General features: G+C 46.1%; 2 protein-coding genes across 6 annotated transcripts in view; one reads left to right on the forward strand and one right to left on the reverse strand.

Annotated features, from left to right (window-relative positions):
• The first annotated feature begins 27 nt into the window (after positions 1-27).
• Positions 28-24,699, forward strand: USP20 (ubiquitin specific peptidase 20). Of its 4 annotated transcripts, none has more exons than XM_055720936.1 (25): positions 28-166; positions 4,281-4,395; positions 4,788-4,841; positions 5,526-5,588; positions 5,739-5,870; positions 6,451-6,547; positions 6,743-6,812; positions 7,387-7,500; positions 8,603-8,681; positions 10,019-10,460; positions 11,386-11,523; positions 12,772-12,884; positions 13,336-13,508; positions 13,994-14,088; positions 14,610-14,643; positions 15,086-15,131; positions 15,407-15,587; positions 16,018-16,144; positions 16,260-16,429; positions 17,021-17,102; positions 17,481-17,589; positions 17,986-18,088; positions 18,351-18,422; positions 19,457-19,641; positions 22,751-24,699. In XM_055720936.1, exons 2-24 carry the CDS (start codon positions 4,315-4,317, stop codon positions 19,615-19,617), a joined length of 2,736 nt encoding a protein of 911 aa, XP_055576911.1. In that variant the 5' UTR covers positions 28-166; positions 4,281-4,314; the 3' UTR covers positions 19,618-19,641; positions 22,751-24,699. The 4 variants fall into 4 exon arrangements, with proteins under 4 accessions (XP_055576911.1, XP_014133825.1, XP_055576910.1 ...); XM_055720935.1 differs by lacking the exons at positions 28-166; positions 22,751-24,699 and adding exons at positions 290-765; positions 1,777-1,814 and having other exon boundaries at positions 19,457-22,557; XM_014278350.3 differs by lacking the exon at positions 22,751-24,699 and having other exon boundaries at positions 19,457-22,557.
• Positions 24,670-27,987, reverse strand: part of FNBP1 (formin binding protein 1) — a 111,107-nt gene continuing 107,789 nt past the window's right edge. For both annotated transcript variants that reach the window (XM_055720994.1, XM_055720985.1), the window contains one exon: positions 24,670-27,849. In XM_055720994.1, coding sequence (XP_055576969.1) covers positions 27,842-27,849 — 8 coding nt within the window. In that variant the 3' untranslated portion in view covers positions 24,670-27,841. The remainder of the gene's footprint in view (positions 27,850-27,987) is intronic.

The following is a 27,987-nucleotide window of genomic DNA, read 5'->3' on the forward strand; positions in this document are numbered from 1 at the left end:
CGCCACAGCGCCGCGACGAAGCCGGGCGGCGCCGCCTGTGCGCCAGCTCCGCGGCCGGGCAGGAGCCACCGGCCCCGCCAGGCGACCTCTCCTCCCGCTGCCGCTCGGGCCGAGACCCCTCCGTGCCCTCCTGGGCCACGAGTTCTCCTTCCCGATGGGATCCCGTGTGAGTCACGAGGGCCGTGTCGTTTATCGCAGTCCCGGCAGAGCCGCCTCGGCCGGGCGCGGGTGACCGGCCGGGACGCCAAAGGGGCAGGGTGCCTTCGGAAGCGCTTGTCGCCCACTCGTGTGTTAAGGCCCGTCCTCGCAAGAGGGACGTGGCCCTTCACGTCGGGCCAGTGCCAAACCCGCGAGCGGCCGGAGCACGAGGCGCCGTGTCCCCGCCACGGGGCCGCACTGAGGGGAGCCGGGGTTGCCCCTCCAGCGGCACCTGCTGCAGCAGATGCCCCGCCAAAAGCCGCGGCTGGGGGCTGAGCTCCCGGCCCTGAGCGAACGCGGGATCCGGGCGGGCCCTCTACGTGGGGAGCGCCCGGGAACGCGCTCCCGGGGCCCGTAAGGGCAGCGCCCGCGCCTCCCGCCCCGCCCACGGCCCGCCCCGCCCACGGCCCGCGCGGCGCCTACAGCTCCGCCGCCGCCTCCCGCACTGCTCGGGGCGTCGCGGCCCTTACCCCGTGCCGGGCCGCAGGGCGCGGCCTACCCGGCGGCGCGGTCTGAGGCGCAGCCCTGCGGCGGGGCGGGGGCGGCGGCGCCCCGAGTATCCCGCAGGTGAGAGGGCCGCGGGCGGGGGGGTGGCGTGTGGGCCGCGGGTCGGGGCCCTTCGCGGCCGCTCCGCCCCGGCCGCGGTGTTGCGGGGCGAGCGGGCGGGCGGGCCGGGGATGATGCAGCAGCAGCGGCCGGGGGTGGCTCCGGCCCGGCCCTCCGAGGCCCCGCGGTGCCCGGGCAGCGGGACGGGGCCCGGGGCCTTCCCCGGGATGACGGCGGCCTCCGCGACCCTCGGAGTGGGACTCCGCGGGGCAGCTGTGCCGGTGACTCGTTCTGCCCGAATCCGGCGGCGTGCAGGCGTATTTACGTTCATCTTCACCCCTGCTTAACAGCCGTAGCGTCTGTTAGGAGAGGACTTGTATTTTGGGGGGGGGTCTGCTGCACTTGAGGAGCGACATAGCAGGGCGAAGGGGGACATTAACCCGAAGGTGTTTTTTTCTTAAAAGCTAAATCCCTAGGTGTGCCGTCATGTTGTGACCTCTAATAATAAATCTGTGTTAAAACCTGGTCTGCTTTGCCTGTTCTACATAAAACGCCTGGCTTTCCAATCTGTGATGCAGTGCAGAGACGTTCAGCTAAGAGTCAGAAGCACCTGCTTTCTGGTTCCTCCTTGTACAGTAGGGCAGTTCAGTAAATATTTATTTCTTCAGTATCTCAAGTATAAAATGCCACAAACTGCAGATACTCCTTTATCTTGGTAGATTATGCAAGATGAGCAAGTAGACTCGGTAGTTGTTTTGCAGATGAATGGTGGTAAGACTTCTTTTATTTGGTCAGGATTACTCTGCAGACTGTCAGTCTGCATAGACCCAAAATTCTTCATTGTTGTCTCTAGCTTTGGTACAGAAGCACGCAGTTGTTCTAAGCAGAAAACACACCACCACCACCACCCACCCCCCCCAAGAAATACGTAGAAAGCAGAGACACTGGGTTTGTCAGCAATTTAAGCAACTGAAAGTGGATTGCAGTTACCGTGGAATTGTTCTGACATGTTCATGTACTGTTCTTCCACAGTGCTGCTTGAGAGGACAGGCTGAAGAACTTGTTTTAAGGTAACTTCCCGTCATACACAGTATATTTTGACAAGCACAGTTAAGCTTTCTGACAGTGCTTATTATTAAGTTTCTAGTTTCCTGAGCAGCATTGGAGAGATGTGTGTGCCAGCTGAAGCTCTTAGGGCAGAGTCATGGGACGGTAGGGATTGAATGCTTCTTTCTGAACAATTAAAAATCAAACCTTTTCAGATGTGTTCAGTCAGGGCTGAGAGTCGAAGATGAGAATTTCCCTGTTTTGTTCACAAAAGGAAACCTCAGGTGGGATGATCAGCATCCCAGTACCGGACCGTTTAAAGGCCTGGTTTTAGTTTGGAGTAGAGGGGTCGTCTCACAGAATGCACTAAAACCATCCACATCCACAAGACTGTACTTAACGTAGTGTGCTCCAAAACCAATTCCCAGTTAGCTTAAGCTGGTGAAGATTATGGTCTGGAGTTAATTTTAAAACAGTATTTTGTTCCTAGGTTTTCTAGGAAAGGAATGAGAAATAAAGGAAGGTGAAATAGCGAATGTGGCAGTGATGCTTTTTTCTTTAAATTGCAGCAGCTGATGCATTTGGGAAAAAGGGTTGGTTTTGATAAAGGGACTGAGAGCCTGAAAGTGTCCCAGTTTTATGTGTTAGTCAAAGATACTGTGCTCCTGTCACTTGTTTTGTAAATCAGCATATGTTACCTGATACTCTTTTGCTTTGCTGTGAGGCTGCATGAAGTTGCTCAGTTGTTTGTTAAGCATCTCTTCATGTGTTACTGAGATCCTGGTTACAACCACTGTTGTGTTTTCTGGCATGCAAAGATGATTTATTCCCTCTCTAGTTTTGCTTTGCTCCTCCAGTTCAGTTTATTCAGTTCCAAAGAGTGCTGGATAAACATGGTTATAAAGTGATCCTTGAGGTTTGTCTTGTGCCAATGCAAGGTGCTAGGCAAGCTTTTCAGCTCCCAAGATAGTGTTGCTGATAGCTTATTTGTTTATATCCCTCCCCCCTCCTTCCTTCCAGTCCACTGTCTGTAATTCAGACCAGATAACACGGGGGATTCCTTCAAATGTCCTCAAAATGTGAAAACAACAGAGAGTAGCAGCCACGCTGCTGGAGTTGCTAACATCAAGTTCATCAGGTTTTTCCACGTCTTTTTTGTAACGATGTGGACTTTTCACATCTGCCTCATTTCCAGCCACTTGTAATATTTTAGATCCTGGTCTGTGTTACTAGTATCACTTGCTTGCTTTTTCCTAACAGCCAGGAGTGAGGTTTTTTAAACTATGCTTAAAAACTACAAACTTTTAACTTGTTTTTTTTATAGCTGCACATTACCAAGACATGTTTAAAGTCTTTTAAGTACCCGTAGACCACCATGAAAGTGTTTGTTGTGCTCATAAGCACGCAGCTATGAAACTCTCTATACTTGCAGTGCTTGGATGTACAAGATGGGCAGAAGAGTGTGTTGGTACGTTTTGTACAGTCTTTGAGAGTTATGTGGATCATATTGGTAAAAATCCATCTGTCAAATGGTAAATTCTTCAGAGACTGAAGACTGGCTATCTGTGATACCGATCATTTAAGTCTGTCTCCCTCTTGCCCAGCGTTGTTTACAACAGTAATCGTATTTTTAGTGTTTGATAAATTGGCATAATAGCTAAATGTTAGATTCAGATCAGCATGGTATGGGTAGCGTGAAGCCCCAGACACCATAGGCTAAATACTTGTGTCTTAGGCTGCAGTGCCCTTTCACTTTTAATCCACGTTTGATGCAGACAAGCTAATTAGATTTGTATCTTCTCATGCTGTGTGTTTGTGGTTGGCAAGAGGAAGTCAGTTCAGATCAGCACGTTTGTTTTCTCACCCTACCTGCTGAACTAGCAGAGAACACCTGGTTTTTAGGGGGGAGAACATAGCTTATCTAGTCAGGTTCATGGAGTATTCATGGTATACAAGGCCATTAAGCTATGTATGGAAAGCATGTATGAATTAGTGAGGGTTTGTATTTGTTGCTGTAGGACTCTTGTCATTCAGAGATGCTATGTGATCCAGGCAGTCTGGGAGCTTAAGAAGAGGCTGGTCGGCAGGTCACTGTACTGCGGTTTTCATTTTGGGGTGGCAGCAAATCCATCCCCATACCTGAAACCAAGTCGGCAGCTGTTCTGCTGAAGCTCTGCCTGCGTACTGAGCACCTCCCTGCATTTCTGAACACACATTCCTCATTGTACAGATTATTAGCTTTATTCATGTGTTTCCTTCTCTTTGCCATTGCCTTGCTCCCTTACAATACCACAATGCAGCTGCTCAGCAATGGGTCAGAACTGGGCTAGTTAACCTGATTGGCTCCAGATTCAGATTTGTTTTGATCTCTGAACTTTAAAGATGAACACCATAATCTTTAATGTACAAAACATGCTAATTTATTTTCTTACGATCTGTGAGAGCAAATCTGACATGTAGCTGAAAGGAACTATCCTTACTTGTCCTAGGAGAACACCCACCTGCAGGTGAGCATTGGTGAAAATGGGGGATACAAGAGACATCTGTCCTCACCTGGATTCCATAGGAGAGGTGACCAGGGACGATCTGCTGCTCAAATCCAAGGTACAGGGGTGTTCTGGTTATCAGTCCTTTCCCTTTTAGCTATTGTGCATGCGTTTGCATGTTTGCTTTTTGAAGAAAATGCTGCCTGTCTCCATAGAGGAGAGGCAGAAACTCTTCTTCCAGTGCTGATGGACCCTGCACATGTCCCGTAACTTAAGCCTTTATCATCCCCATCTGATCTGTTTCTCACTGTCATTTTACCCTGCTGAAATGTGTCACTTAGCTAGAATGCCTCAAAGCGTCTATTTAATTGGAAGTGTGGTATTAAAAAATGAAATACTGTGAGCTGCAGGTGGGCGAGGCCTGTCTTGTAGAGGTTTCCCACTCTTGAAGGACTGGGTTACTTAAAAACCAAACAAGCAAACAAACCTTCTTTTATCATGAATATACAGGGAACTTGCCAGTCATGTGGAGCTGTGGGACCAAATCTCTGGGCTTGTCTTCAGGTAAAAATGGCTTGCTATTTGTGTGCATGTATGGTGGGACTTCTCTTTAATATCATTTATACTGAAGGAAAAAAACCCCAAAACTGGGCGGCCAAAGAGGGCGTTCACCGTAGAACTATCCACCAGTTTTTGATGGATTCCAAGGAGAAGACTAAGATCAAAGGCTAACACTGTTAGGGTATGCCAGTATGTAAGAGTTCACTCCTCAGAGGTGATTACCCTGGTAGTCCTATTAGGACATGAATAACATGCCCAGCATTGATTGTTGCCTGGATCCTGCCTCTGCTGGTAACTGCAAAGGGAGGCTGCAAGTGTGAGACCTTCAGTGACATTGCTTAGGGCAGCAAGGTGGAAAGGAATGACAAGGGCATGCCGGTGGGTGGGGGCAGTTGATTTTTACACTGGTGCTCAGATGTTTTGAGACTGCTCAGATGAGCAGCCTGTTGGAGCACTTGCCTTGGTATGGAGCCTTTACATGGATGTAAACCTGGCTCCAGGTTTTCTTTCCTAAATTGAGCAATTCCAATTTTCTGCCTTATTCCAGGCCCTGAATAAAAAGCTGGTTAGAAAACTGGCAAGATCAATTTTGAAGTTGCAGCTGCTGATGGGACTGGAGTTGCAGACTGTTTTGTGAGGGGTCTAATTTGATGTGCCCATTGTACTTTTGCTCTTTTCTCTCACTAGATTGGTTGTCCTTATGTTGGTTGTGGAGAGTCCTTTGCTGACCACAGCACACTTCATGCACAGGTGAGCTTTTCTCTGTTGCCCATCTTAAGAGAGAGTGAATTGGATTTTTTCCCATTACCTAACCCTCCTCTACCCTGTTCTGGTAGGCCAGTGCTTCAACTTGAGCCGGCTGTCAAGGGAGATTCATTATTTCACCTTTTAATTTTTTAGGCCAAAAAGCACAACCTGACGGTGAATCTGACCACTTTCCGCATCTGGTGTTATGCTTGTGAAAAGGAGGTGTTCTTGGACCAGCGGCTGGCAGCGCACACGCAGTCACCACCAGTAAAGTTCACTGAACTGGTGGGTCTGTGTCAGTGTGGCAAGGGCTGAATGCTTGGCGGGGGTTTTGTTTACCTGTTGCAAAATTAGCAAAGCAGTTTCCGCTATTGTCCAGGCTTTTGTTGTGAGAAGAGCTCTTTTTACTGAAAGTGGCTACCTGTAGCCAGGGGACCCAAAGCCTTGCCTTAAGGGTCTCCCACCAAGCAGGCTTCCATATGACTTGAATATCCATTCTGACTTTATTTTTAACTTTTCCTAGCCTCTTCCATGGGGCATCTGTTTCTGAGATGAATCAAAACAGCTGTCACATCTTCACTTCAGAGCACGGCCTGTGGAAGTTTTAGCTGTCAGACCAGAAACACATGTACTTGTGACACTGCTGCATATTCCCGATGCTTCTCTTATCATGTGTACTGGAAGCAGTAATGGTACTATTTCCAATCCCTCCTTGCATTAGTGAGAATGGTAGACAGTGCAACTGGTTCTTTTCTCTCCAGAGTGCTTTTTTTCAAGACTGGCTTGATTTATGTATAAGACAGTCTCTGTCATAACTCATCTTTCAAAGCCGGCCTCTCACTGATGCTTATTTCTCCATCTTTAGGATTCACCATTGCCTGCTCACCCTCTGAAAGCTGTTCCAATTGCAGTGGCTGATGAAGGTGAATCTGAATCAGAGGATGACGATTTGAAACCAAGAGGTAACTCTGCATTGAGTTGATGAAAGGACTGTGAGGATAACTGCAATCTGTAGGACTTGCACTGAGAGGTTCCTACAAGCAGAGTGTGCAGACTGCCTGGAAAGGGCTGAATCCCCTCTCCTTTGGGGAATGGGGAGGAATGCAGAAAGCAGCACATCTGGAAAGTGTTTCATGCCTCTCTTGTTTGTGCTTTAGGCCTTACTGGAATGAAAAATCTTGGGAACTCCTGCTACATGAACGCAGCACTTCAGGCTCTCTCTAACTGGTAGGCATTAGGGCCTTTCAGTAGAGCCTTTACTAGACTTCACTAAATACCAGAAGTGGCACCTCTGATCTGAGACCTTCATGAGTCTTGCAAAGAGAAATCAGCCAGACTAGATGCAGAAATAATTAAGTATTTGTTTTGGACAACAGAAGGTTTACAGCAGGAAACTTGAGTGACTACTTACAAGACTCATGTTTAGATGAGTGCTTGAAGTATAACTCCATCATTTCTGTTGTGACAGAAATGTAATTCATCACATGGGAAGCCATGTCACAGCTCTTTATTCCCCCTAGTGATATCATTCTAACAACCCATATCCTAAAATACCCTCTAGCCATCCTGTTGAGAGCTAATTCCAGGATCTCTTCTCTGTACTGGGAACAGATTCAGATCAGCCTTTTTCATTTGTTTCAAGTTAAGAGACAAGTCTGTATCTGGAATCACTTCTCTCGATTTAAAAACAGTATCTTAAGCATGGTTTTGAAAAGGCATGCTTTTAAGTTTTGATAAACCCTTACACAGAAGCAGAGGAGAAATTTCTGTACACTGAATTCTTCCTTTTTTTTTCTTGTAGCCCACCTCTCACACAGTTTTTTCTGGAATGTGGTGGACTGGTCCGTACAGATAAGAAACCAGCACTGTGCAAAAGTTACCAGAAGTTGGTGTCTGAGGTTTGGCATAAGAAGCGGTGAGTAATCACTCCCTAATCTAATATGGACAGGTTTCATAGTTATGTTAGTTTTGAAGTCTGGCATCAGCAAAGAGGAAATTTGATCTTCAGGGATAATTGCATTGTCTAAAGGAGTCAGTTCGAACCCTACATAGATGGGTATGCGAGGATTCCTTCATATCTAGGAGATCCAATGTCCTGCTACTCACGATAAAATTGGCATATTGATGTCAGTGAAAAGAATACGTACTTAATGTTATATCTTCAAAAAGGAAGATTTTTTTTTTTAGTATAACTTCCTGTTGGCAATGAAGAAAAAATGATGGAGTAAGGGAATGTTCTTGGCCATTTCTGAGTATCTTGCATGGACTGACCAGCTTGTAGTTGCACTGCTGGTCAGCAGGGTTGAGGATTTGGGTGGAAAAAGCAATACAGAGAGTTGTACCAAAGAGAATGGAGAGTGCAGGTGACGTTTTGGGAAATACTTGCTATTGGTTCAAATTCTAGACCAGTCCAAAGGATAGTGTAAAATAATGCAGTTCTCTTAAAATCTGAAGATGTCTGCTCTGTGCAGTCAACTGAAAAAAATCAAACTAGGAATTTAAATGGTATTGCATGTTCATTTCGTGTTAGTTGGTAACAAGGATAAGTAAGATACAGAGCAAATGTGAACTGTGTCTTTCTGGAAGAGAAGGCTGTAGACCTTGAAGTAGTATAATGTCATTTTAATATTGCTTTTGATTTACCTCATTTACTGGCTCAGCCCACACAGATTTTGAGACAGACATGGTGCTGCAAAGTCAAATCAAGTTACTAATTGCAGAACCCTGCTCTGGAAGGAATCACTTGAGACAATTCGAAGTGTGGACACAGCTTTAAGTTAAATGTGCTTTAGGCAAGGGTGTCCCTGGAAGGATAGACTGAAATGACTGCGAGGTGTTTTCTGTCTCTTAAAATCCAGCTAATAGAGAAATATATGCCCAGGCTTTGCAGGTGCATAATTATATTTTGCCTCTTTAATTACCACACCCTGTTCTATGGCTTATTAGACAAACTGGCTCCAGGCCTGATAAGCAAACTAACTTCTTTTTTTTTTTTTTTTTTTCCCATATCTAAACAGCCCGAGTTATGTTGTTCCAAGCAGTCTATCCCATGGCATTAAACTCGTCAACCCCATGTTCCGAGGCTATGCACAGCAGGTGGGGCCTCAACAAAACCATGCCATTATTCCAAAGATGGTGGGATTCTTCTTCCTGCAGTGGTGGTGCTTGTGTTCAGGAGGAAGAGCTTGAGCTCAGGGGTCGTACCCGTTTTGTGTCAGTGTTAATGATCTGATCGAGCACTTGGGTGGGTTTTAAGAAACCTGGGCTCTCTTCCAGGCTCTGTCTCTGCCTTGCTGGTACCAGATCAGTGCATTTTCCTGTGTCAGCTTTCTCACCTCTGAAATTATGATGGTCACCTCCTTTATAAAGGGCTTTGAGATCTATTGATAATGTGCTACATGAGAGTCGGGTATTATTTATTCACATCAGAGCTGAGAAACCTGGATAAATCTGAACTAAAAAGTTAAGATATGAATGTTCCATATTCTTTTTCTGGGGAATTACAGCAAATTAAATCTTATTTAAAGATAGTATCCTTTTTTTTTCTTTAAAGTTTTTGTCAGTGTATATCTTGTGTTTATTCTTTAGAATAAAACATAAACATCAAACTATGATTAGAAAATTTGCAAGGGAAGTGACAGTACATCTAAACTGTGATACTGACAGGAAATCAAAACAGAGAATAAAAATAATGATTAATGCAAGAACTCCTATGTTTTATCTTTGATGTGAAGTACATTGGATTGGAAAACTCTCAACTGTAAAGAGATAAAGTTGAAAGGAAGGCAGGGCAGGCTAAAAGCCAAAGTTCCATAAAATAAGAGAAGTGTCATAATTAACTTTCTGAAGTTGTCAAAATACCAAGTTGCTTTCCAGCTGGTCCTTTGAAGCCGATGCTTCAGCTTTTTTTACCATGTATTATGAATGTAGGAACTTGCACCTAGACTGTCTTTGGTTTCTGGTTCCATTCCCTATTTATTAGATATTTTACTATGCCCTTTCTAAGAGAGGGATTGCCATGAGCAGAAGTCAAGTGTTCATGAAATCTGTTTTGTGGGTAAGAGTATTCTCTACAGCCTGCTGTCTTCATTAGGTTTCTTGTCTCTCTTGCCTCTTATCAGTGGTAAACGCCTGATAAAGTTTGCATGCTATAGCTGCTCTGTGGCTTTTCGGTGTCTTTCAGCTGAAGATATTCAGATGCAAATTGAGCTTTTTATCATTTAGAAGTTAAAAACATGTATGTAGCAGACAGCTTCTTGGTACATGGCCACGGTACTTTCTCTGCTTTAGTAGGGCCTCCTTGTGTTGCAGAGGTGGCTAACCTTTGTGGGCAGCATTGAAAGAGGCTATGAATGGAGCCTTCTCCTCTTTTCCCCTTCTCATTTGCCCCGTTTCTGGATGGATACTAACATGGAATTACTCCTGGTTTTCAGGACACTCAGGAGTTCTTGCGATGCCTGATGGATCAGCTTCATGAAGAACTGAAGGAACCAGTTGTGGCAGAGGCAAAGGATTTGGATACCAGTGACCACGATGAAAAGCGAGAGGGTGACCGAAGTCCTTCGGAGGATGAGTTCCTCTCCTGTGACTCAGGCAGTGACAGGGGTGAAGGAGATGGTCAAAGTCGGACCACAGGAGGCATGGGCAGCAGCTCCTTTGCAGAGACGGAGCTGTTGATTCAGGATGAAGCAGGGAGAGGCATCTCTGAGAAAGAGAGGATGAAGGACAGAAAGTTCTCCTGTGGCCATCGACGCAGCAACTCAGAGCAGGTGGATGAGGATGCAGATGTTGATACTACTATGATGCCAGTTGATGGTAGAGCCTCACCTGAGGTGCTGTCAGCTCCTCGTCCTGCCAGCCCATGCAGGACACCAGGTATACACCTCTTCCAGTCATGTTATTTGTGAGAAGATGTTAGTCTACACAGGGGCAGTGCTGTAGTGCAGTGGCAAACAACACATAATGTCACTGTTCCTTCTATGGGTTTCAAGAAATTTTGCATCCAGGTTTTTCCTTAGTGTCCCTGGCAGCAGTTCTGCCTTTGTGCACAGTTGCTTCTGTAAGAAAATGTAATATGTGAGCCAGAGAGGTGCTTAGCCAGGCTAAAGTGCTATGGAGCTGAGTAAAGACTATGTCCTGAAGACAGTGATAGCTGCCTCCGCCAAACCTGCAAACACTGTATTTATGCCTTTTCCTAATTTAGAAAAAAGGTTTTGTATGTGTACATTGCTTTAGCTGATAGGCTGGCCTGGGGAGATGTTATCTGTGGAAAAGGTGTGGAAGAGGGTATTTGTTCATGTCGGACTGTGGGCTTTGTGGAGGGAAAAGGGAGAGGCACAGTTTGTGCATTTCTCTGTCTTAGGGAAAAGAAAAGAGCAGCAGTTAAGATGTAGGTGTGGAGTCACCTCAGACTGAACATATCCAACCTTTCAGCAATTCTTTAGAGAAGAATCTTATTCTGCCAACTGGTACTGAAGACAGCAATGCTGTTTATGTGGAGTAGGGATACAGGAGCAAGCTATAAATCCTAGTTAGTCATAAGTGGGAAAAAATGGCATTTTTTTTTAATATGTAATTATTAGCTGTTCAGTGTAGCTCTCTATGCACTCTTACCCGTGCACTGAGGGAGCTGGGTCTGCCAACCTGTGCAAGCAGGACAGTTAATAGACACTGAACTGTACGTATCAGGAAAGATTCTGTGCTGGAACGCAGAGCCAGGCTGTCACTGACTATACTAGGGTTGCCTTTTATAACTGAGGTTTTCACCAGTGCTCTTCTCCCTCCCCATTCTCCCAAACAGAACCTGACAACGATGCCTTTGTGCGCTGCTCCTCACACCCCTGCAGTCCAGTCCATCATGAAATGCACTCCAAGCTCTCTAGCAGTCCTCCTCGCTCCAGTCCTGCCAGGCTTGGACCTTCCTACATACTCAAGAAAGGTAGAGCCAGAGTGTGTGTGCTGGGAGGCAGAGGGTTGGAGCATGTAGAGGAGGAGGTTCATTTGCAGAAGAGAGAAGGAATCCATCATGATTCTTGATTAACAGTTGTAACTGCTGATGCCCCTGGACATCAGTGCTTTCCAGACTAGTACTAGGCAAAGACTACATTAAACATGCAGGTAAAGTCAAGTTCTGGGCACAACAGATGTTCTAGTATGCTCTTATATTGGAGTCTGAAATGATTTCCATGTCTGCATCTGCATGCTGTGTTTGTTATTAATAAAATGGCTATGAAGTCCCAGGCACAAGCTTCGTCCCTTTAGGGGAGTGTGGGTATGTGTAAACATTTGTCTGCCAGACTTGAATTTCATAGCGTGTGGGCCAAAGAACCGTAAGATGATGTTACTGAGAGAGAGTTTGCTGTCCTCTTGGACATCTTAGGCTCACGGTAATAGAACTAAGGCTGCAGATACCAGTCCAGTGCTGGGAGTATTGTTAGGCTTCAAAGTGGAGCCTGGCTTCTGTTGTTAGCAAACTGGACTCTTCATCCCGAGCAAACTGCAGATTGAAATCCCTCAGCATTGCATAGTCTGCAAGCACAATGGCATGTGCTTATACCACTGCTGTTCAATAATGTCATTCTTTCTTCAGCTGTGTCCCAGCCCCTTGGCTGAGGTCAGCACAACCACAGATGTTCTGGCTGGATAAAAAGCACTCTGTCTTCATGCACGTGTGCATGGGGAAGAGGGTTTGTTATTAAACAAAACTTTGTGTTTGGCCAGTCCCTGCTGTGGAGAGTCCTCTCCAGTGCAAGACACCTGGGGAACACATGGCAAATGTCAGAGGGGGAAAAAAAAAAGGACAAAGTACACAGGCAGGTGAGGGAGTAGAGGAAGTAAAGTGTAAAGCTTAGAGCAAAATGTCACAAGACTTGAGAAAAGCAGGGACTCTCTGTGGCAGAGCCAGACTTCTAAACATGTAGTAAGAGAATGGAAACAGGATTTCCAGTAAGACAATTTCTGTCTGCTGAGAGCTGGCATGTTTGCATTGGTTCATTTGGCTACCTCCCCCTTTTCTGTACCACATGAAGTGTTTACAGCAGGCTCCACTGTCTCACTGGCATGCAAGTGGTGTCTGAACATGCAGGACAGCACTTGTCCTGTGTTCTTATGTGGCTGCGTGACTCTATTGAGACAGGAGACTGGGAAGGAATTGCTACACAATGGAACTTCTTTGTCTGTCTTCCAGCTCAGATGCAGGCTTCTGGGAAAAAGAAGAAAGAACTTCGTTATCGCAGTGTGATTTCTGACATCTTTGATGGCTCCATTCTCAGCCTGGTGCAGTGTCTCACGTGTGACAGAGTGAGTCTCCTGGTGGCTGTCAGTCAAAGAGTACAGTCTTCTAGATGTTATAGGTCTCTTCTTAGGAAATGGTGCTTCTATTTCCAAACACTGTAGGATGCAGTGGGCCTGCTAAAATGATGAGAGGTTGGTGGTGGGGGAGCTGTGAGAAACCTGCCATGCCAAAAAGTTGTATTTCTCTGTAGGGGTCTGTTTGCTTACCAACGTTTACTAAGTTGGCCTAGCAATATCACATTCACATTAGAGAACTGATTCCAGTGCTATGAAAAACATTACAAAAGTCATCCTGCTAACAGCAGTGAAGAATAATTAGCCAGTGTGAGTTGCCTTACTGCCAACTCGGGTTTCTATCCTACACAAAATCCAGGCAGTGATAAAAGGTGATGAACGTCATGTGCTAGATCCATTACACACACAGGAAACCCAGACCTCTTCTCTTGGATATTTCCAGGTTTCTACGACAGTGGAGACATTCCAGGACCTGTCACTCCCAATCCCAGGGAAGGAGGACTTGGCCAAGCTGCACTCTGCCATCTACCAAAATGTGCCAGCTAAGACAGGGGCATGTGGGGACAACTATGCCTCACAAAGCTGGATTGCTTTCATCATGGAGTATATCCGGAGGTGTGTTCCCTCTGCAGAACCTCTTTTTTTCTGGGGTTTGCCCAGCAGTGCTGGAAGGCATCTCTCCCTAACCAGTGATATTTACAGCAGAATGTCAATTGGAACCATTCTTTGGAGGACAGTATGTGGTACCTCACAGGTCTTTTGAGCCTTTTCATCTAAACCAGTTGCTACTGTTCCTCTAATTTTATCACATACCTTGAGATCTCTTGGGCAGCTGATATTCCTCACTTCTGCCTTTAGCTCAGTCTTGCCCTCCAGAGCAAATTAATTCCTGGTGTAGTTTTCCAAATCATTTCCAGCTTGAGCAATCACAGTAGGAACATCAGCTGAGAGAAATCGTGCTTTCCCTGCTCCTCTGGGATGTGTGATGAGCTTAGGACCTACAGCTAGAAGGAAGCCCATCATCTGTTTGGAATTTTGTACACCAAAGCATCCAGCTATTTTATGTGTAACTCTTGCATTTAATCCCCTCTCTTCTGCAGATTTGTGGTGTCCTGTATCCCTAGCTGGTTTTGGGGTCCTGTTGTGACGCTGGAGGATTGCCTTGCTGCCTTTTTTGCAGCAGATGAGTTGAAGGGTGAGTTTTCTTCAGTGGGGTCTGACAGCACAAACCAAGGAAAACCGCGTGGAGGAGTATTTCATGTGCATTTTGGAGGTCGATTGAATCTCCTGGAAATCCTGCCTTAATATTTCATTTAGAGACTGGCAGTACCAAAGGTGGGCAGTTCAGCTTCTTTGAGCAGAAGTGAGTTTTTCCACCTGCTCAGGGTGGGAAATCTGGGTGAGAGTGTCCTCAGCAAGGAGCAGACATAGCTGTGGTTAGTTGTGAGTGCTGTAGCTCCTTACCCACCTTAGTTTCTTTGCTTTCAAACAATTGGTTGTATTCATTTATGCTGGTGGGCAATTGCATTCTTTCCTGATAGTTGACTGCATTCTCTTCTTGCCTACACTTATTGAGAGAAGTGCTTGTTTTGATCTCACCCTGGCTTCCCCAAGAGGTTGCTTAACTTGATTTGTCTGCACTGGATAGAAATGTAGACGTATCAGCGTTGTGTGCTCTGAGAATCTGCATAATGGCTTTCTTCTCTTTGTCTACAGGGGACAACATGTACAGTTGTGAACGGTGTAAAAAGTAAGTTTGCATTATCTGTATCATGTTGTGTGTCTGGCACTTTATTTCTCTGTACTGCTGTCAGACATTTTGCTATGCCCTCTGCCTGGACATTTCTTCTGCTGAGTGGCATATAAAATCTGCCTTGCCTTATACTAGAGTCCTGGTCTTGAGAGGTCACTGACTGCAGATTGGAAAAGTGCTGTCTTTGGGGGGAAAAGAAAAGAAGGATATGAGCAAGGATGTGGCTTGGCAGTTAAGGAGCTGTTGTGTTAGAAAGAAGAGGCGTGACAAACTGCTCAGGCCATGCCTCATTTGGGAAGGATACTGCAAAGAGCCTGAATTTGTTGTTGCTAGAATTCAGGATTTGTCTTGCATTTCAAAGCTAGCAAGACCCAGCCTTGCCTTTTGGCATCCCTTTGCTTTAGAGGTTTCTCACAGCTAGTGTCTTTTCCTCCCTCAGACTGCGGAATGGAGTAAAGTACTGCAAAGTCCTCCGGCTGCCAGAGGTGAGTAAAAGCTCCTTGTTTTCTAGTTTTCTTTTAGCAGCCGCTGAGGAGGTAAGGAGGCTAGAGGTAGAACAGAAGTAGCAGTTTGTTTTGGTGGCAAAGTCCTGTATCTAGACCAGAAGAGACTTCCCCATTCTAAGCTGATGAGCCAGCAGGATTCATGACTTAACAGGTGAAGAGCTTTTGCAAAGATGAGATGCACAGAGATGTGCTGTTTTATCAGAAGACCCATGGCAAAACTGTACTTTGGTGTTCTCTGTCCTTGGGTCTTTTAGATTCTTTGCATCCACTTGAAACGGTTCCGGCATGAGGTGATGTATTCCTTCAAGATCAACAGTCATGTTTCCTTCCCCTTGGAAGGGCTGGACCTGCAACCTTTCCTAGCCAAGGAGTGTGTCTCCCAGATCACGACCTATGATCTCCTGTCAGTCATTTGTCACCACGGCACAGCAGGCAGTAAGTCCTCCTTCTGTGAGTATGGGCAGAGGTGAACAGGAGCGAGATGAGTCTAGGCAAAGCAGAAGGACTAGCCAGCACCTCTTCTGGGATGAAGTACAGTGTAAGGCCTGCCCTCTCCGTTCCCAGGCTTGTTCAGCCTCTTCCCTTTGAAAAGTGAACCTAGCAGCTTGTGACAGATGCCCTGCAGCTATTTCAGCATCACCACTGAGAGGCCTTTCTGAGGAAGGCAAATCAGGGTGATGGTGCAAGGCTCCATTGCTCCTGCAAAGCTTGTCTGAGCTGGAATTATGCCTTTTTTTTCTTCTTCTCTTCTTTTGCTCTCTGTTCTCTGCCAGAAGCGAATCCTCATTGTGCTGCTGACATTGTCCCAGGCCTGACTTCTCTCTGCACTCTGAATCCAAGCAGTGCTGTGTTTTCTCTGTTACAGGTGGGCATTACATAGCCTACTGCCAGAATGTGATCAATGGCCAGTGGTATGAGTTTGATGACCAGTATGTCACTGAAGTCCATGAGACTGTGGTACAGAATGCAGAAGCCTATGTCTTGTTCTACAGGTGAGCTGTGCCCCCTGCATGCAGTAGTCCCTTGCTGGTTTCGGAATACCTAGAAATGCATTTCACAAACTTAAGTCTTCAGGAACTGCTTAATTTTTCCATTTCCCCACTTCAGGAAAAGCAGTGAAGAAGCTGTGCGAGAGCGTCAGAAAGTTGTATCTCTTGCCAGCATGAAGGAGCACAGTTTACTGCAGTTCTACATCTCTCGAGAGTGGCTCAATAAATTCAACACCTTTGCTGAGCCTGGTCCCATCACCAATCACACCTTTCTGTGCTCTCACGGAGGTAAGGCAGTGCTGCTGGACCTGGGAATAGCAGCTTTTAGCTGCACCTTTATGCTTCTTGGTGCATTAACAAATGCAGGAAAAAAACCTCCAGCTCTCATCCTGATACAGTATATGCTGCAGTAGGATTCATTTCTTTGGCTTCAGAGGCCTGAAGGGATGTGTAGTGCTGGGAAACAATGGTTTTCAGTTGTCCATTTGTTTTTAAAAACAAACCTGTAGAGAGCAGATAAGGCAGCATTTAGCTGTGTTACCCTGTCAGCAAGGCTGGCATTCAGTGTTTCATTGGAGAACGGAGCATGCGCTACTGAAGAGACCGATACTGTGTTTTACTGTTGTTCTTCTTCATCTGTTGTGCTGGGGAGCCCTCATGTTTATAAGTCTCCACCTGGAAATGAAGCACTTGATTAGAAATTGAGACCATGAATTGAGAAACCTCCACAATTAATGAAATCTTGTCTGTTTTCAATTAGCAAAGGAAGCAGATTCTGGAATCAGAGTTTTCAGCAAGGAAGATCTGCCTTTTTGTATTTGCATCTTTACCCAGCAGTGAGTTTCCTGGTTAACTCTTCCTCTTGTGTTTCCTTCACAGGGATCCCTCCTAATAAGTACCACTACATTGATGACCTGGTTGTGATTCTGCCTCAAAACGTGTGGGAATATCTCTACAACAGGTGAATATGGCCATTTCTTTCTTTCTCACAGTGTGTTTTGGTTTTTATTTCACACCTTGGGCAGTGACCAAGACGTAATGCCTTCCCAGGGCCATGTACCTTAAAGGCATGCAGTACTTGGTGTGGCTTGGCAAAGACTGGTATTTGATAGAGCCTCCTAATCTAAACCAGAACAAGCTATATCGATGCATTGTCCCAGAATGATACAGTGACCCTCGCTGTGCTGAGTAAAGGCAGTACTCCCCATGCGGCTGCAGACACACCTCCTTTTCCAGTGTCTTGAGAAGTATAAAAATCCGTCTCTGTAGGATGCAGGGCTGGGAGGCATTTCCATTCTCCTGCAGTTCTCCATTCCCCTCCCTCTTGTCCTGTGCGCAGGTTTGGGGGCGGCCCTGCTGTGAACCATCTGTATGTGTGCTCCATTTGCCAAGTGGAGATTGAGGCACTTGCCAAACGCAGGAGAATTGAAATCGACACCTTCATCAAGGTTTGTATGGGAAGCATCTGGAAGCAGTGGCAAAGGGTAGAGGTGGGAAATGGAGACCTGTCACCACGGACAGTTAGTGGAGGACTCCTGCCCTTGTTTTCCAGAACATTATCTACAGCATGGCAAGGAGATTGACCTCGGGGTTCCCCAGGGCTCACAGCATGGGGAGGGGCAGCCGCAACACAATAATTCTGTGCACGGCTGCACGCAGACACAAATTTTAAACCATCCTAGTCTCTTGCCTGCTATAGTGAGCAGGAACAGGTGTGGAAGGTGGAGTTAGATGGGGTTCTTCTCAAGAATGGCAAGGCTGTCTTACAGTTAATGGAAGCTCCCCCAGATCTCTGGAGTGACTAAATCCTTCCTGCATGTCTCTGTTCTCCTCTGTTATCCCAGCTGAACAAGGCTTTCCAGGCAGAGGAGTCTCCAAGCGTCATCTACTGTATCAGCATGCAGTGGTTCCGTGAGTGGGAAGCCTTTGTCAAGGGGAAGGATAATGGTAAGAAGCCAGAGACCTCTGGAGTCTGTCAGGGGTGAGTGGTAGAAAGGCAAAAAGTATTTGCTTGGTCCTCAGTGAGCACTGCACTGCACCTGACTGCCGTGGCTTGAAGCTGACTGGAGTTCAGACACCGGCTGCTCAGACTGTCTGCAGCTCCCCAAGGGCAGAGCAGAAATAACAAGAGAACTAGCTCAGGAAATAAGCTGAATCTGGTGGCAACATGGAAAGGAGAATGGCTTTTGACATGTTTGTTCTCTTACAGAGCCTCCCGGACCAATTGACAACAGCAAGATTGCACTCACGAAAGCAGGTGGCCATGTGCAAGTTAAGCAGGGTAAGGCTTGTGCTGCCATCTTGCCATGTTCCTAAAAGGTGAAGGGAAATGTATCACTGGGTCTAGCTGTCCGTAGTGAAGCAGTCACAGAGCAGGACGGAGTTGCACAACCATGACCCAACAAGATGACAGTTCTCTGCACAACCCAGTGCTGACTGCCCTGAGTGAGCCATCTCTGCTCTTCATTGGCAGCTCCTGCATGACCAGCTTGCTGACACGACTTGTGACGGTGAAGCCTGCAGTCTCCATCTCCTGCTGTTGCTGTGCCGCAGGCCCCTTCCACCCTTCCCCTTCCCCCCACCTTTGCATTGTGGCTTCGATCTTGTGTTGCTCTTGACTTGGTCTTTATTGAGCATCTGCTGTGGTCCAGCTTGTGAAATAACCTTGCTTGTGCTGTCCTTGCTGGGCTGTCCTGCCAAGCAGCTAAAGATAGTATTTGCATCTTGGTTACCTCTCGGAGCAACGCTTTTTGGTTTTTCTCTAAACTATGGCAACATTCTCTGCTTTTCTCTGCTTTGTGCTTTGACCCCCTTAAGGTGTCCCTTCTAGGACAGCTTGGAGAGGGGTTTCAGTCTCTCCCAGGCAGCTCAACCCCAGCTTCCTGGGGTGGGGTGTCTGGGTGCGTGGCTGTAGGTCCTGGGCTCTCAGCGCTCATTCACAGCTGTGTATGAGAGGGATCAGGCAGGTCCTGGCATCATGGGCTGTTGCCACTCGGTTCCTCTTGGGGAAAGGAAGAAGTGGCTGCAGCAGGACCCCACAGTGCTCAGCTATGCTGCTGTGGAGCCTTGGTGGCTTCCAGCAGCGGTGGCACTGCAGAGGGCTGGTGGGGGCTGCTGTGGCTACAGCTGTGCCACGCAGACCTGCCAGCAGGGCGGGGGGACCTCGTGTGCCTAACTTTTCTTGGGGGTGGGCCTGTGCAGGCAGCGGTGGTGGGAGAGGACATCCTTGTGTTGTGGTGCACCAACCTTTCCCTCCAGCAGCTGCACCAGGGGCAGACTGGCTGCATGCCTGATGGCTGCTGTTTTCCCTTTCAGGTGCAGACTACGGGCAGATTTCCGAGGAGACGTGGATTTATTTAAGCACACTGTATGGAGGGGGCCCAGAGATTGCTATCAGACAGAATGTGGCCCAGGTCCAAGACCTGGGAAATCTACATGGGGAGCAGAAGATTGAAGCAGAAACACGGGCTGTGTGATCTGTGTGTGATGGGGCAGCAAAGGTATGGCACAGATACACCTGTGTGGGGATGGAAGGCTGGGGAATCCTGAGGAGTCCAATCTCTTCCGCTGTCCGGTACTCGAAGGTGTGTGCAGCTCGCACCACCACTTCTGGGGCAGGCAGTTTTCCTCTGCCGTCCTTTCATGTGGCTTTGAATATAGGGGTGGTGCTGGGCAAGACTGGGAGAAAAGCAGCTTCTCTGTAATTCCTCTCTGGCACTGCAGCCAGACTTTGCTAAGATATGTTTTGACCTAAGCCCTTTCCCCTTTTTGTTTGCTTACAAGAAGCCAGCGCTCCCAGCTTGCCCTCAGTGAACTGAGTCTCTGCTCCTTTGCAGGTTTTGCTTTTGGTATTTTTCTTTCAACTCAAATGTATAAAGATAATGAAACATTATTTATGTTTCCAGCTGGCAGTGTTGCAACTAGAGAAACCTGTTATTTGAGGCTGACTAAAGCCACATGGTCTCCTGGTAGTTTTGTGTTGGTGGTGCACAGCTGTCACAACTTCCTGGTTTTGCTCTTTATCCAGTTCTTGCAAATTCTGTTGCAATCAACTAAGAAATTTTGAAAGAGGCTGTTTCTTTCTCCCCTAGCCACTAAAGCCACACCTTTATGGTCCCGCAGATTTTTTTTTCTCTTTGTACCTGATTTCATGTGTTCAGCACATTTTCAGAGAACAAAGCTGGAAGATGAGTCCTCTCTCCCCGTGGCTTCCCGCTGTACCCTTTCTGCTAAAGCTCCCTGCAGCTTTGTAGCTATGGGATGGAGCCTTCCAGGTGCTCAGCAAACAGGGGTGGTACATGAGCAGCTTAAACTCAAGAGCTGTTAGAGCAGGCTTCCTTGGAGCAGGACACAGGACAGCTCTCATGCGGAATTTAGGGCTGCTGGTTCGTAACCCCTTTCTCAGACTGGCCCTGCTGTGAGCCCAGGTATGGCTCCGCATCTGCCATGAGATGTGGAGGGGGCACAAAGGATGCAGAAGAGCCCCTTTGTTCACACAGAGCCAATTTGGATGGGTCACCCTTGGACAGGGTGGTAATTCAGTGCTGGGGAGGGGCCTGGCTGAGCAGGTCCCAGGCTGTTGAAGCAGCTTTGTAGGAATCAGCTGCTTTCTGCAGCCAAGCGCCCACCTGTGTGCTGAGGTCATTCCAGCTTCTCAACACAGATGTAGTTTGTGTATACAGTGGCTCATTTAATGAACAGAAAGAACTTGCTCCCCATCCTACTGCCACTAACATGGCCAAGGAGCATCTGCTCGCAGGCAGCAGAGAGAGGAATGAAGAAAAAAAAGGCTAAACTCTACTTTTCTCAGCAGGGCTCTTAAAAAAGTTCTTTGTTAATCTCATAAGCCAGAAAGGCAATAGTTAAATCTTTGCAAGCATTTGAGTGCAGTTTAATGGAAGCAGTGCAAGGCAGAGGTGGGCCTCTCATGGACTGAGGAACCAAAGGGTGTGTTCCTGGTACTGAAACCTGAACGATTCCACAGCGCACACGCACCCCGCAGCCTGGCTCTGCAGCTTGGCCTGAGTGGTACCGGACTCTGCATGGGGATGGGATCTCCTGAGCTCCTCGTAGAAGAAGCAAGCGGGGGAGGCAGGAGGGAAAGGCGGTGCTTTGACTCAAGACACAGAAAGCAGGAAAAGGTGTTAAGGAGAATTCTTTGAAAAGACAAATGGCCTTCAGATATTTTTTTTAGACCACATGGTTGCTGGAAACAGCAACTTCTTCTTTAAAAGCGTTCAGCATGTTAATTTTACTGTCCTGTTTATTGGAAGCTTGTGTATACCCAGCCAGGCCTAGGGGGAGGTCAGAGAATGAGACACTGTTGGAATTCTTCTTTGTTCTAAGCTGTATTTGTTAGCCACTGCAGCTGCCTTTGAATCTGCTGCAGAGCCTGCATGTCTGTGTTGTCTGTGCCAGAGAAGACGCTGTACAGACTATAGTAACTAACACTCCTGTGCTTAAGTGTTATACTTTGTGCTGAAAATGTGTTACAATAAATAAATGTGCATTCAACATGTTGCATTCAACTGCTGCCTGCCTTGCCTGGTGAGAGGGTCTGACAGCTTCCTGGGAGCTTCTGCTATGAAGAAAAGTTTAAAAATGAGAAAATCCAAACTTCCTGCTGCCAGGAGGCCTTGCAGGACAGATCCTTCTGAGCAGCAGTGAGCTCTGGTAAATCTTACTCCGCTGGTTCAGAGGAAGGTGCCTGCTCCTCTCAGTCTCTGCCTACAAAGACTTCTGCTTCAGGTTTCATTTACCCAATTTCAGCAGAGTTTGTCTCAGAAAGCCTGCATTGCCCAGAAGCATGTGTTGTTCATGACTGTCACAGCTATGAAAGTAACTTCCATGGGAAGTAGCTGAAGTTTCACTGAACTGTTCTAGCTTTCTAGAAGTTTTCTGTCAGTCTGTTGCGTGGCTACGATGTCTGTACTGGTACAATCCACTGCCTTGGGAACACGCGAGAGCAGCCTTGCTGCTGAGGCTGCAGGAAGGGCTGTGCTCTCACCAACCTCTTACCCTGTCCTGCTGCCTGGATTAGGGTTGCTAACCCAGGCAGGTGATGCAGGTACTGCCTGAGGCTGAGGGGCTGGAGGGTGAGAACAGTTCTCTGCCGGAGTGGCGAATGACACCGCATTAGCTGATGCCGGAAGAAATAGAGCTCGAGTTGGCTTAATAAGACCATGCCGCTCATTCTTTAGCAACTTGAAATCAAGCATAAAAACTTGCATCTCGCAAACCAACCCCATCACCTCAGCAACTGCAGAACAGCTCGAAATGTTCCAGGAGACATTAACAAATGCCCTCCTCCAGGGAGGACATTACTCAGTGTCCAGACAAACAGTGCTAGTGCTGCTCTGGTCAAACCATAATTGTACTTTTTGTCACCCTCTGTCCATTAAAACACTCAAAGCTTAGTTCTGCATCTGTATTTCATTTGAAACCTGACTGCAGCCTTGCTTTTCTCTCGACTGGTGCAGGCAGCTACGGTATTCCTGGGCACGTCTCAGAGACAGCTTTGGGACCCAGTGCCGATGTAAGGTACGTTTCATGGCTGAACCCTTATCGGTTCTTTTTGCAAATCACTTCATTTTCCCCTTATTTTATCAGGTCCCTTGCTGACTGCAGAAAAGGGAGATGAAAGAACTGTTCATGCATTGGATGGATGGAGCTAACCTCAGTATTCAGAGTATCTGCTCCCTTGCCCCAGTCTTCCAGGAGTACTGGGGAGTTGTTTACACATGCTGTTCCCCTTCTGCAGACTCCACTCGTTCCCAGACTATGGCCTCACAGATCATTTGGGATGCAAAGCGCTCTGCCCCACGCTCTCACCTTATGATGCACGTGTCACGTCTCAGCTCACGGAAAGGGGAATTCACTCTTCCTCCGGTGATGCCAGGCCCATGCAGCACACATACCCCCCCCAGCCTTGCTCTGCAGCCCGCTGCTGCTGGTGGTGTATCTCCACCCTCCTGAAGGCCCTAAGCACACAGCATCCTGCACGCTGCGACATGTTCAGTGACACAGCTGGCACATGTAAAGCTCATTTTATTTTCTTCCCAGTTACTGCTCAGCTTGGCTTCAGGTTCCAGCCTTCAATCACTCATTTGCTTGTGCTGCTTCTATTTAAAGTTAGCAAAGCTAACACTGTGTAAGATAAATCAGTTAGAGCCAGATGGACACCCTGTCCTATTCATTATTTCCTGAAAACGCAAAGAGTAGCAGGCTGTTTCATAAACAGTACTGATCTGCCCTGAATTGACAGGGATGTTAATTAGCGCTGGCAAAGAACAACTGAAATTCTGTTAAAAAAATTAATAATAGTGACGGTAGGAAAAAAAAAAATCTCTATAAATCTACATAAAATAAATTATCAGCCAGGTGTCGCCTGCTGAGCTGTACAACTGCAAATCCTCATAGCTATTAGGTGAGCCTGTTTTCAATGAACTGGACTAACAGGAGATGGAGAAGCTGTCCAGAAGCTAGCAGGGGTTTTGTCTCAGCTAGAGACACACACTGTTTGCCAACCCTGCGTATTGAAATGGAAGTGTAAATATCCTCATCCAGACTTAAAGGAATGCATCTGGTTTTCAGATTATTTGGTGAAGGGAAACATTACTGTATTTCATACATCTGCATGTTCATGCATGCCTGCACAGCTGCAGTATTTGCCAGGTTTGCAACAGGTTTAGTTATAATATATAAATAATCAGTATCAAAAATACCTGTCAAGACTTCCAGTTAAACCAAAGTGTTCACTATGGGCATTACATAGTACAACTCTCTTAGATGAAATGTTTGCCCCAAGTTTGCAGCTCTCATGGCTTACAGAAGCAGGGAAAAAGCAAGAACTGCCTGTCATTCCCACGTATGCCAACCACCCAACCAGAACTGTGTTTTTCTTTCTCCTCAAATGACCAAATTAAAAAACCAACCAACAAAAAACCTCAACCCCACCACCAAACCCCCACCACTTCATTCTCTGTTAAGTGCCAGCTGGAAAGATAAAACTTTGTTAAAATAGTGTCTCAAAGTGACCTGATGGGAACTAGCTATGTGGGACAGTCACTCAAAAGGTACAGACAGAGCCAAATTAATACTCAAAACAACTGGAAACTCCAGTATGAAATAAAAAAAGAAAACAACCAAGTACCATGAGTAAGAATGTACCATCATTCTTCTGAACATAGCGGTTAGGCACAAGCACCACACTGGAACAGGCTGTTTCTGCTTATTTGTTGTAAATTTTACAGCTGGAACCCAAAGCCAAGGAGAACTATGAGCAGTATGAGCAGCTTAGGGCAGTTTCAAGCCTATACAATTTATATTGGGCTCGGACAGCCACAGCCAAGTTTCTGTTCTGAACTGGAAATGGCTGTGGGAAGGCAGAAAGCTCACTAGAGAGCAATGGCTACAAAACCTCAAGTCAGAGAAGCCCCAGCGAAGAGGCATTGCCTTTTTTATTTGGCAAGAGAAGTGACAAACCCATTTTTTGCCTTCTCTGGATGATCAAAATGGTCCAGTGAAACTGTATTTCTGGAATTAAATTGTTTATTTAAATACATGGATGACTTTCCTTTCATTGTTACAAGGTCACTATTCGCTTTCAAATGGAAGCACTTTATTTGGTTGAATTCTGTCTCCAGAAATGAATGGGCAACACCAGAACCTTTTACATTGGCAATGAAATCACAACACTGAGATGCCACCAAAATCTAGTGATCAGTGCTCAAACACACATACACACACATATACAAATAAAAAAGTGCTCAACATCATCATGTTAAAATAGAATTTGGCTTCTTTTAGGTCTTTTGACACTTCAGGCAGAAAAACAAAAGAACAGTATGCATCAAACTAAATGAAATTCTGAAAAATGTTCAGCATTAAACACAACTTTGAGTATCAGTAAATAAGTTTCTTCTCTATTTACATTGTTAAGAAAGGGCATTAGAGACTTTTGCTGGGGATAATGAGATTTTGTAGGATGCACAGTCCATGCTTCTGGGCAAGATTAGTAAATTCAAGCAGAGTTTTTATAAACCAGTCACACATTTAGACCTTCAGATTTTGCAAAAGGTAAATTCTACAAAAATTACTCATTTGTTACCCTGAATAAAGGTAGCGGAATAAACACATGTACGCTACAATACATGACTGTTGCTGTTTTTTTTCTTGCAGTAAGTTTTAAGATCTGGGCTTTCAGGAACTAGTTGCCAAGTTTATAAAATCTCCATACATGGCCTTTTAATAAAACTTTTGAAGAAATCAGTCAACTAAAGCTAATGCTCCTTCTAAAGCACTGTTTAGCAACACAGACATTGCCGTTGTCCAAATGTTCCACAGAGGCTGACAATAATATACTGTCCACCTACAGTAAATATATAAAAGCAAAACTTTTATCTAATTTGTACATAGATGGCATAACAGGTGAAAATGAATTCTTCTAGCTGCTGATTCAACAGTGCATTGGACAGAAGAATAAAAATACTGCAGCTAAAAATATTTAAAGATATTTTTGCACACCTGTTAACTGCTTAACCATTTAGATCCCCTGACAGATGGATGCAACAAAGCCTTTGTACAAATCTTTGTACAAAGCCACAGGTGACAACCGTGTGGATCACATTCTGCTATTGGAGGCTCATGGACCTAAACAGTTAAGTGACCACAGCAGCAGCAATGAGAAGGATGGTAATTTAATCCATTATGACCCTTCTGACACCGCTAATACCAACGCTGAGGCTGTTCAGCTACAGTATTGCCTGCTTCTCAATGCAGGCTCCTGAGCCACTTGAATTCGACTAAAAAAACATAAAACTTTTGCTGGTTGATGCATGCAGATACTAAGTACCGTAATACAACAGCTACAGTACTACCTGTAGGACTGAGGGACTTTGTGCTGTTGAAAACAAAAGTTGGTATCTTGAGTGGAGAGAGAGGGACAGAGTGATGAGCACAACATATAACCCAACTCAAGTTACTTCATCCCGAGTGGGCAAGGCCTAGGCAATCCCCAGGATGGAGAGTACATGTCTCTTGCACACGTTTCTATATGCTGAGCCTGCACAAAGCACAGCTGGCAGCAAAACACACAGGTTTGCAAACTAAACTTGAGAGGTTTCATTTTAGGGTCATTGTCTGGAGTGGTTTCCAGATCAATTCTCTCAAATTCTGGGGACTTGAAAAAATATGCTGGAGTTCACTAAAAGTAAACAGATTCCCTCAAACATGTTGTTTTATGAATAAATTAGGCCCTCAGGAGCTATTAAGCAGCAACTGACTCTTACGGGGCTCAAACCTGTACAAGATGACTTTATAATCCTAGCAGTGGTACAGATTCAGGGGAAAGTAACAGGAAGTTTAGAAAGCAACTGACCCTTTCTTAGGCAGTTAAGGTCCAGATCATATATTTGGAGATACTCTAGCTCTCTCTTCACTGCATGACATGATAGAAGGGCAGCATCACTTATCATGCTACTTCTGCTTCAAATAAAACCACATGGGAACAGGATGGTTGCAGTCCCTGTCTGACTTCTGGGTTGAGGTCCAGTCCGTGACCAGGTGTGAGAACAGAATAGACTGTGGTTTCTTCTTTGCTTTTCTCTTTCATTATTCTAAAAAAATTCTGTTATTTAAACATTAACTGATGAGAACGCACAAGAGGTCATGCAAAAGGAGAAGGCAGGTCTGAAATGCTGAAAAACAAACCAACAAAAAGAAAACTGCAAAGAGATTAACAACAAGCCACAAAATATCATGACTCTCAGCAAGGTTGGTGCAGGCAAGGCAACAGGGCGAGCATGCAGACTGAAACAAGAGCAAAACGGAGGTCTTTGTGACGAGCAAAATGGGGCTTTCAAACCAAAATGCCATTGTCTGTGTTTGTGTGTGTCTGTGTGTGTGTGCGAGAAAGAGGAGGGGGAGAGGAGGGGGAGAACAAGCAGGAAAACAAGCGTACATACGTGAGCTTGAAGGCTTTCAGGAAACTGCAAGGTCATAGGGATTTAATACTTGGAATAAGCATCAGCCTAGATTAAAAAAAAAAAAAAAAAAAAAAGGCTGACAAGTATTGGTGACCTTTTCAGGAAAGCAGAATATTGAATAATGCATGTGGATCAAGTTTAGTATCCGCAAATTCAGAGCCCAGTCCAGCTGCTGTAACACTGTTCCCAGGGGAGGCTTCCCACACGTATACGCCTCCCTTCCAAGCTATCTGATGAGACTGCTTGCAAGATTAGCACTAAAGGCACCATGTGAAATGCTGATGGACCAGTGCATACATTCAGATGGACTGAGGGGCACGAGAGGACAGAAGACAGACCAGTACATGCTTGGGACTCCCTGGCTGCATCAAAGGGCAGCCAGCCGTTCTTTGACCAGTGTTGAGGAATTGCAGGGGTGGGGGGGTGGGGAAAGTGTTGGTTATGTTTTATGGAGGCGCTGTGCCAAGCTGGCAGAAGAGTGGGAAAGGATGGTAAATTAATCTGAGCCACAAATAGCATGCCATGAAAAAGAGCAAGCATCTGAATGATATTGGGACGGAATTTATGTCTGAATTTTTCAAGTGGGAACTCCAGACAAGACTGGGAGTCTGGCTTTCCACGGATGTGTTTTAACTGCCTGCAGGGTAAACAGACCATTTTGTTTCTCCTTCTGTGACAAGCTCGCCCCGAGGTTCTTGCACCCGCACAAACACCTTTAGGAATCTAAAACATAAGAAAGACAAAAAGAAAGACACTGGATTAGAAAGAGGCTGGGGAAAACAGGGTCCCTTTAAGAGCAGCCCTGCCTGCAGGAGGTTAAAGGAAATACAGCATCCAAGCATCCACCAGGTTTCAAGAGGT

Source organism: Falco cherrug, chromosome 9 (assembly GCF_023634085.1).
Source record: "Falco cherrug isolate bFalChe1 chromosome 9, bFalChe1.pri, whole genome shotgun sequence".
Classification (NCBI taxonomy): domain Eukaryota; kingdom Metazoa; phylum Chordata; class Aves; order Falconiformes; family Falconidae; genus Falco; species Falco cherrug.